Source organism: Salvelinus sp. IW2-2015, linkage group LG13, assembly GCF_002910315.2.
Source record: "Salvelinus sp. IW2-2015 linkage group LG13, ASM291031v2, whole genome shotgun sequence".
NCBI lineage: Eukaryota > Metazoa > Chordata > Actinopteri > Salmoniformes > Salmonidae > Salvelinus > Salvelinus sp. IW2-2015.
This window is the reverse complement of record NC_036853.1, coordinates 42,641,579-42,651,303: the sequence shown is the minus strand read 5'-3', so window position 1 is coordinate 42,651,303 and position 9,725 is coordinate 42,641,579. Positions and strand designations below refer to the sequence as shown.

Below are 9,725 nucleotides of genomic sequence, written 5' to 3'. Positions count from 1 at the left end.
TTGGCCTTCCGGATAGACTGAGGGCCCTTATTTGTTGGATCTTGATCAAATACAGTTCCAAAGCAGCACAATCGTAAACTGAATCAATCTGGTAGCCTCTTAAACTAGTCTAACATACCAGCTGACAGTCTTATAGGCCGATGTCCATTCTCTTCTTACATTGGCAGATTAGTTTTCTTTTTTAATAATGATGAATTGGCCGGTGGTTAATGGTCAACGTGTCAACAAACATGTTACCCTTTTACACAAATACATGAATGAATCACCTATCAGACCCACTTTAATACAAAGCAGCATACATTTATTTGGACATATTTACAACTTCTCACTATCCAGTTATTTACATGATTTAAAACACATATGACATGAAAGTACAGAACATCATGATCACACCTATGGCACAGGGAAAATGTTTGTTTTTGTGTTTTGTGAGATGGCTCCGTGAAAAGTACAACCTACATGCAGTCCCCAAGAAAATCAAAAAGTCAGTTTTTACAAAATATGTGATATTCTTACTCTATACCCCAAATAGGGCCAGATTTACTTAGAGTGTGCACCAGTGGAGGCTGCTGAGGGTAGGACGGCTCAAAATAATGGCTGGAATGGAGTGGTATCAAATGTGTTTGATACCATTCCATTTACTCCATTCCATTCACTCCATTCCAGCCATTATTATGATCCATCCTTCCCTCAGCAGCCTCCATTGGTGTGCACCAATCGACTGTTTGCACCTATTAGTTCAATCACATGAAGAAATTTGTTGTTTTATTCTAATGAAAATATTGCCTTAGGAAATAAGGGCCACAGCGTCTAATGTAGCTTTTGCACGTCTTTTGAGGATCTAGATTTGAGATCAGAGGTCACTTCAATACATGGTTGTGGTCACCTCCATTTCAATTCAGAAAGTTTATTGAAATTCAAAATAGCACTTGTAAAGTCTTGAATTGTTAGTCATGTCATTCTAAATTGAAATGGTTTTGACCACAACCCTACTTCAATCAATACAATGTGGTCTCACATAGATGTAATACAAATATCTCAGTTCCCTCTTAAAATCTGCTGGTGAGAGTGCAAATGTCGTCTGCTTCCAGAAAGCTAACCAGCTGGTGATGTGCTGTGTGCCCGCCAAGAACATTAGGTTGGTGAATATCAGAGAAGTCTCATCCAAGCAGGCAAAACTGGTTGCAATGTCATTTTGATGACATGGTCAGGTTTCATAAGTAAGTTTTGTTATTGTCTTTTTATTTACATTTTATTCATTTAGCAGACACTCTTACCCAGAGCAATTTAGAAGAGCAGTTAGGGTTATACTTTTCACTTAGTCGGCTCAGGATTCGAACCAGTGACCTTTCAGTTACTGGCCTAAACGCTCTTAACCGCTAAGCTACCTGCTGACCCTATTGGGTTGTAATCTGACCAAATAACAACCAAAATATTACTCTTTCCCATGACCTCTTGATGTCATCATGAAAAAATATGTCTTTGCCTGGTTATACTGTAACAGAGACCGTTCGGTTGCATCTGGAAATATGAAGTTTCAACCATACAACCACAAAATGATGCCATTAAGACGACATTTGCCAAATTTTTGCCTCATGGGATTCTTCTGTTGAAAAAATTCTGACAAAACAGAGAAATAAACTAATAACAGCTAAAAGTCAATCAAAATTCAGTAAAGAACCTAGTTGGGTTTTGATACCTCACCTTTATGGGGCAACTGTTATAAATTGAACACAACAATGAAATACAACACTTGTGGCTGAAATAGAGTTAGTTCATGGTTCTTGCTAGTCTTCTTATTGCTAGTCAATAGACAGAATGTGTGTGGTATTAGCAAAACGAATACTCTTTAAAACTTGTTCCCTCTTTAGAAACTGAAACACTTAATTACGAGACTCAAACTTCATGAAGCATAGATGAATTCTGCCATGACATGACACCAAGCACATTACCTAATGATAGTTCATCATGTCACTTTATGACCAACGACATCACAAAACACAGTCATTAATTTAAATGTAACTTACTAAAGATCCCAAATTGCTGCATGATATTGTAATGTCATGCTATACTGTGTGAAGTGTCACAAATTGGTTTAGGGACCTGTCCCTAAACCAATTTATGACACTTCACACAGTATAGCATGACATTACAATACATGTTACTGCTACAGCTATGCAGGCTTTATAACACAGTGTGCAAAGTGCTACCCAGCCAATTCACTCCATACTGGTAATCTGACTTATACTGTACAATACATCAGACATTATAACAATAAAGAATACAGGTAGGAGAACGAATGCCCTATGAATAGGCATGCAGCGCATTTACAGAACGACCTCAGCTCTATACTGTACATGACCAGAGCCATATAGATACATATGTATGGCTCCCTTATATACACATATGTATACATATGGCTTTGTACACGACCCTTCCAGGCAGTGTTTGACACTGCATCAGTGAGACATATAAAAACAAATTCTTACAAAAGTATTATATACAGAGCATAAAGGAAGCAGCGAGACTCTTCATTTTGTACATTTCTCAAGTGTCCTGATCGTCTCCCTTTAGAAGGTGGCAAAACTCAAGAGATCTGCATGGGAGATACGAAATCAAATCAATATTTCATTTAAATGTATGGATTAAAATATTTCATTTAAATGTATGGATGAAAGATGCAGGTCAAAGTATGGTAGTTAATCTTAAGGACATATATTTCAATCAAGAGAATACAATCGTAGCAGGGAGGACTTCTTTCACTGTTATTTATCAACTATAGTTTTATTGGTTCCCAGGTCTTTAATAGATGAGATTAAAAAGATTCTGGAGTCTAGAACGATTGTAGAACAAGCGTAAAGGGGCTTACCTTCGTTACAACCTTTTGTTTGCTTGAGATGTTTCAGGTAAACAAACTGATGTGTGACGGGGAAAGAGAGGAAAGTGAAAATAAATTAAAAGTGCACTCACCAAATCCTGGATTTATAATCCTGGTTGTATTTAAATGTTTTTTCAATACCTCATCTCTAAGCAGAGTGATTCAACAAAACGTCAACAGAATTTCATCCCTTAGCACTGGCTATGACCACTAGGTGGCATAACTATACTGAAACCACACTTTTTTGTTGGGTTTAAAGGAAAACTCCACCCCAAAATATGTAACTTTCAAAATACAGAACTCTGCAGCATCATATGATTCAAAATGCATCATACAGGCCAGATTTTTGTATTTTTAAAGTTACATATGTTGAAAACTTGATTGCTGACATGCAAAACATTTTGGGGACTATATCATCAATGGACTAATGAAGCAAATACCAAAATATAGTTTTGGGGTGGAGTTTTCCTTTAACATGGAAGTAATTTTTTTTGATAAGTATATAAGTTTTTAAATAATCAATTGGGGTTCTTACCAACTCTCTCTCACTACTTCAATGTCGCTCACTAGATTCTGTGCTAAACAGATCCCAAAAATCTGAAAAAGGGCACAAAGATTAGGTGAGACATCTCTACTTTTGAACGGCTACTGTGGTGATAGATCTAGTTGATTTCAGTGTTTCATGGTCAGTTTTATGATCAGCAATAGTTTGTTTAATGTCTAAATTCTAGTCTCAGACAATAGCCTAAGTCATCATTTAGTATCATTTTGGGCGGCAGGTAGCCTAGTGGTCAGCGCTTTGGACCAGTAACCGAAAGGTTGCTAGATCGAATCCCCGAGCTGACAAGGTAAAAMTCTGTTGTTCTGACCCTGAACAAGGCAGTTAACCTACTGTTCCTAGGCCATTATTGTAAATAAGAATTTGTTCTTAACTGACTTGCCTAGTAAAATAAAAAAAATAAAAAATAGTAGCAAGTAAAATTCACAAGCATAGTCAGCTATGAACATAAAAAGCAGAGATAAACAATGTTTCAAGACATCTTAAGAAATTGATCATTGACACCACTATCAAATTTTTAAAAAACTGTCTATTTCAAGTTACAGTCCATTCCCGTGACAAGTCAGAGAAAACACGATGTTGAAAGTACAGCCCCTTAAAGCTACATTCTGGGATTTGAAAAAACAACAAAAGGGTTGTTTTGTTTTATTATACATCTGAGGGATGGGGGTTGGGAAATGTAACCCCTCTCAAATTCATAGACAGCACTCTAGATGCAAGGTCTGACAGTCCATGACATCTACATGATAGTTTCAACCATATATGTCGTTAGTTCACATTCTTCGTGTTTGTAAACAATGGAATAATGAAACCTTGGAGGGGATTCAACCCATAGAACGTTGTCGACAATGTACCTTTTAAAGCCAATGTTACCGCACACGTGGAGATCGCATCCAAGGTAAACATGGCAGATGTTGGCTCTATTGGAAATGATCTGAATAGGTCAAGTGCTCCATAACGCAGCTTTGGATTGATTTCCGTCCCTTATATTTTGCATTATGGTGAAGACAGACAGTTGTGCTAAACTCATGAGGCATTTATAAGTTATACATATACAGTGAGCTATATCAATGTGTAAAATATCAAGAATTTAAATGACCATTGAACAGCTTCTCAAATCCCAGGCTTTAGCTTTAAAACCAAAATGCACTGAAAGCAGACACAGGTAAAACCAGAGTTCATACTCCGGTGTATTTGGGGATTATGTATCAGACATTTGTTCCCAACCTGTAGTAAAGCAATTCCTATGAAGATCCCTGCCACCACTGTCAGGTTGTCTTGAAGCCACTTCTCAAACTGAGGCACACAGCCTTTGATGTAGATAAAGGTCATCTGCTCCGAGTCCTAACACAGCAGAGACAAAACAAAACAAAACAATGACCTTTAATGCTAACATTTTTATCTTACAGTTCATAATTTAATTGGTATTTACTCTGTTATCAAGTGTAGCTCAGTTGGTTAGAGCATGACGCTACCACCACATATACAAAAAACAGTTACTATACTAGAAGTCGCTTTGGATAACAGCGTCTGCTAAATGGCATAGCTACTTTAAAGTATTGTTATATTATTATGTGAATTGTACATCAGGTTAATCATGCTTCAGTAGCCTAGATGTTAAATGTCAGCTTTTGTTAGCCACCTTATTAGTCACCTCAAGTGTTTTCACGGGCACTATAGGGTGAAGTTTCTCCTACATGTAGATATAGATCTAGGATCAGCTTCCCCTCCCCAATCCTAAATGCAAAACTGACCAAAGATCAGCGTGTAGGGGCAACTTCACCCTGACTTGCATGCCATATACAGTGAGCTCCAAAGGTATTGAGACAGTGACACATTTCACAACATTTGTTGTTTTGAATTGTGAATAAGGATGAGTGAGAAGATGAAAAAATATGCGTCTGTAACTTTGTCACTCATCATTATTCACGATTCATTAAGGATTATCTGTACTCATGGTAGCATCCACATGAATGTATGTCAGGACCCGRTGCGAGAAACAGTCACTAATAATTGGCAGAACCCAGAAGATGAGGCAGACACAGCAGTACTAGAGATGGTGGTTTAATAAAAAATAGATATCTTCCAAAATACAAAAGAAAATCCACAAAGTGGTAAAAACAGCAAGGGAAAAAACAAACCTCAAAAGACCAATCCAAAAATACACGAGAACAAAACCAGAGAACCTCTGGAAAATCCAACAAGAGAAAAATGTTCACAAAGGCTGGGGCTGGGTGCTAACATACAAACACTGAGCAAGGAACTAAGGAACACACAGGGTTTAAATACTAACAAGGGAATGACTTACAGGTGCAAACAATAATTAGGGCAAGAAAAACAAAAAGGTACAAAAAAGGTGCAAGGGGGACATCTAGTGAACAAAACCAAACAGTCCTGACCAAAACCTGACAGAATCCCCCCCCTAGGAACGGCTCCTGACGTTCCTACCAGCCTTCTCAGGGTGGAGGACCCTGAACTGACGAATGAGGTCAGGGTCCAGTATGTCCTTGGCAGGAACCCAGGAGCGCTCCTCGGGACCGTAGCCTTCCCAGTCCACCAGATACTGCCAGGACCGCTGCACCCGGCGGGAATCCAGTATCCGGTGGACGGTATAAGCCGACTGGCCTCCGATGACACGGGGCGGAGGGGGAGGTCTGCCTGCCGGGATAAGGGGAGAAAAAACAAAAGGTTTTAATAAAGAAATGTGAAATGTGGGATTGATTTTAAGGGATCTGGGTAAGTGCAGGCGAAAAGTAACGGGATTGACTCTCCTGGCGATCTTAAAGGGACCGATGAATCTCTGGGACAGCTTGCGAGACTCCACCCTTAGCGGTAAGTCTTTTGTTGAGAGCCATACTCTCTGGCCGGGGTACAGGGTAGGACCGGGACGGCGACGTCTGTTGGCTTGTCGCTGGTACTGCTGTGAGGAACGCAGAAGATTAAGACGGGCCTTCTTCCACGTAAGCCGACAGCGTCTGATGAACCTCGAGGCTGAAGGCACTCTGACTTCTGCCTCCTGGTCCGGGAACAATAGCGGAGCATAGCCAAACTGACACTCATGCGGAGACATACCAGTGGAGGAGGAGCACAAGGTGTTGTGAGTATTTAAACCCTGTGTGTTCCTTAGTTCCTTGCTCAGTGTTTGTTGTTAGCACCCAGCCCCAGCCTTTGTGAACATTTTTCTCTTGTTGGATTTTCCAGAGGTTCTCTGGTTTTGTTCTCGTGTATTTTGGATTGGTCTTTTGAGGTTTGTTTTTTCCCTTGCTGTTTTTACCACTTTGTGGATTTTCTTTTTGTATTTTGGAAGATATCTATTTTTTATTAAACCACCATCTCTAGTACTGCTGTGTCCTGCCTCATCTTCTGGGTTCTCTGCCAATTATTAGTGACTGGTTTCTCGCACCGGGTCCTGACAGAAACACTGAGCCATTAATATGAACCCAGAGGCAGCCAGTACCCAGGACTTTTTTCCCATGCTGTCCCACCACGAGGGGACTGTCCAACGTCACGAACGCTGCTCTGGTTCAGCACGAGGCTTTACTGGCTGGACATTCTCAACTTCTGTCGGAGATGATGAACTTCCATAAAGCAGATTTCTGATCAACTTTCTCCTGCAACCGCTTCTGCTCCAGTTCATCAGATTCAAGTGCCCGTGGCAGTTAACCCCTGGCTGAACTCGTCTGCCGCTCCCCAACGGTTCTCAGGTGATCCGAGTGTTTGTAAGGGGTTTTTCACCCAATGTTCTCTCTCGCTTCGAGCTGCAACCCTCTCGTTTCCCACCGACCGGTCCAAGATAGCATACATCATCACCCTCTGTCGGAAAAAAGCCTAGCCTGGGCTACTGCTGTGTGGGAATGCCCAAGTCCCTGCTGTGCCAGCTACTCTACCTTTGCTGAAGAATTCAAGCGAGTGTTTCAAGGTCCTACCAGCGGTCCTGACTCAGCCAAACAGCTCCTGACTCTCCGCCAAGGTCGGCGCAGCGTGACGGACTATGCATCCAGTTCCACACGGTGGCAGCAGCGAGTGGCTGGAACGACGAGGCGCTCACAGTGTGCTTTTTGACAGGGTCTTTCCCGACACCATCCAAGATGAACTGGCCACTCGGGAACCACCAGACAACCTCGAGTCCCTGATCAAGTTGGCTTCATGCATAAGACCAGCGTCTGAGAGAGAGAGAGCTCACAAACCGTAGAATTCTCTCACACCATAGCTCCTATCGGGTCCCAGCTCCGAGTCTCACCTTTATCCTCGCTGACTCCACCGGAACCCATGCATGGTTGGTGGACGCATCTCCCAGGCTGAGAGAAACCGCCCGGATGAGGAGGCGATGCTGTCTATATGCGGCAAACGCGGGCCATTTCCTCTCCACGTGTCCGGGCTCCAGGGAAAACGCACTCTCCCGTGCAGGCCTGGGAGGACTGTAACGGGAAACATAACCTCCTCCCATCCATCCAACTCCCGCTGCTCATTCCAGTTACCCGTTTCCTGGGGACAACCACGAGCTTCCCCTTCAAGCCTTGGTAGACTCTGGAGCCGACAGGTAACTTCATGGATGGTGCGTCCTGGGCGAAGGAAAAAACGGCGTTCCCTCTGAACCTCTAAGTGATCCCCATAAGGGTTACTACGTTGGATGGAAGCCCTTTGGGATCTGGAACTTTTGTCACTCGTGTCACTACCCCTTGCGACTTTCAGTTTTCCAACACCAGGAAGTGATCAACTTTCATCTGACCTCGTGTTCCGGAGTTCCCTCTCGTCCTTGGATACCCGTGCTTCACAGCCCATAACCCTCACATCGACTGGTCTGTGGGCACTATCAAGCAGTGGGGTCCTACGTGCCAAGCCACTTGTTATCTTCCCAAGTTCCCCGAGTTCCCCTCCGAGTCTCTAGAATCCATCGACCTGTCCCGAGTTCCCGAGTGTTACATGACCTCAAACCGGTATTTAGCAAACAGAGGGCCAACCAACTACCACCCCATAGACCTTTACGATTGCCCCATCGACCTGTTTCCGGGCACCTGCCCTCAGGGGTCGGATCTTTTCCCTATCTCCTCCCGAACGAGCTGCTATGGATACCTACATTCAAGGACTCTTCTGGCAGCAGGCCTCATGCGTCCCTCCACCTCGCCGGCCGGAGCAGGGTTTTTCTTTGTGGCCAAAAAAGACGGGGATTACGTCTTGCATCGACTACCGGGGACTTAATGCCATAACCGTCCGTAACGCTACCCCGCTACCCCTTTATGGCCACAGCCTTTGAGCTACTCCAGGAAAGCAGTGGTCTTCACTAAGCTTGACCTGCGGAACGCATACCATCTTGTTGCGGATCAAACCCAGGTTGACGAGTGGAAGGACCGCTTCAACACGCCTACTGGTCACTACGAAATACTTGTGATGCCAATTCGGCCTGACAACGCCCCGCCTGTGTTCCAAGCGCTCATAAACGATGTGCTTAGGGATATGCTTAACATTTTCGTGTCTTGTTTACTTGGATGACATCCTCATCTTTCGAGTCCCTTCAAGAACACACTAAGCATGTCAGACAAGTGCTCAAACGCCTTCTAGACAGCATTTGTACTTAAGCCTGAAAAGTGTGAATTCATTCCTCTCGAGTACAATGTCCCTGGGATTGTATGGAACCCGGTCGAGTCCAGATGGATCCCAGAAGTAGGGGCGTAGCAGATTGGCCCACCCCCAAGTCCGTTAAGGAAGTTCAGCGTTTCCGTGGGTTTCACTAACTTCTACCGCAAGTTCATCAAGAACTTCAGCTCGGTGGCAGCCCCTCTCTCGCGTTAACAAGTGGTGGCAACAAAGGTTTCTGTGGGGAAGAGAAGCTGAGACGGCCTTCCAAGGACTCAAGCAGCGCATCTCTCTGCTCCCATCCTGACACTACGCACCGAGGCGGCGATGAACCTTTGTGTGTGGAGGTAGACGCATGCAGAGGTGGGTGTTGGAGCATGTCCTGTCTCAGAGGGGTGAAGACAAGAGGCTTCCATCTTGCGCCTTCTTCTTCACCGGCTTACCCCGGCCGAGAGGAATTACGATGTGGGGGATCGTGAGCTCCTAGCGGTTAAGATGGCAATTGAAGGAATGGAGACAACTGGCTCGAAGGGGGCTTCTCAACCTTCAAGTGCTTACGGACCACAAAAATCTGGAGTATATCCAGCCAGGCCGAAGCGGTTGAACTCCAGACAAGCTCGATGGTCTCTTTTCTTCAGCCGATTCCAGTTATTTCTCACCTATAGACCCGGGTCCGAAGAATCTCAAACCGGACGCTTTGTCCAGAAATGCTAC

General features: G+C 43.5%; 1 protein-coding gene across 2 annotated transcripts in view; it reads right to left on the bottom strand.

Moving 5' to 3' along the window:
- Positions 1-262: 262 nt before the first annotated feature.
- LOC111971517 (tetraspanin-5-like) overlaps positions 263-9,725 on the bottom strand; it is a 33,350-nt gene continuing 23,887 nt past the window's right edge. Inside the window, exons 7-10 of one of the 2 annotated variants that reach the window (XM_023998333.3) lie at positions 4,665-4,781; positions 3,414-3,475; positions 2,870-2,915; positions 263-2,596 (exon numbers count right to left, since the gene is read on the bottom strand). In XM_023998333.3, the coding sequence (XP_023854101.1) occupies positions 2,903-2,915; positions 3,414-3,475; positions 4,665-4,781 (192 nt within the window). In that variant the 3' untranslated portion in view covers positions 263-2,596; positions 2,870-2,902. Of the gene's footprint in view, positions 2,597-2,869; positions 2,916-3,413; positions 3,476-4,291; positions 4,358-4,664; positions 4,782-9,725 lie in introns of those variants that run through there. The other variant, XM_024147418.2, reaches the window with a different exon arrangement.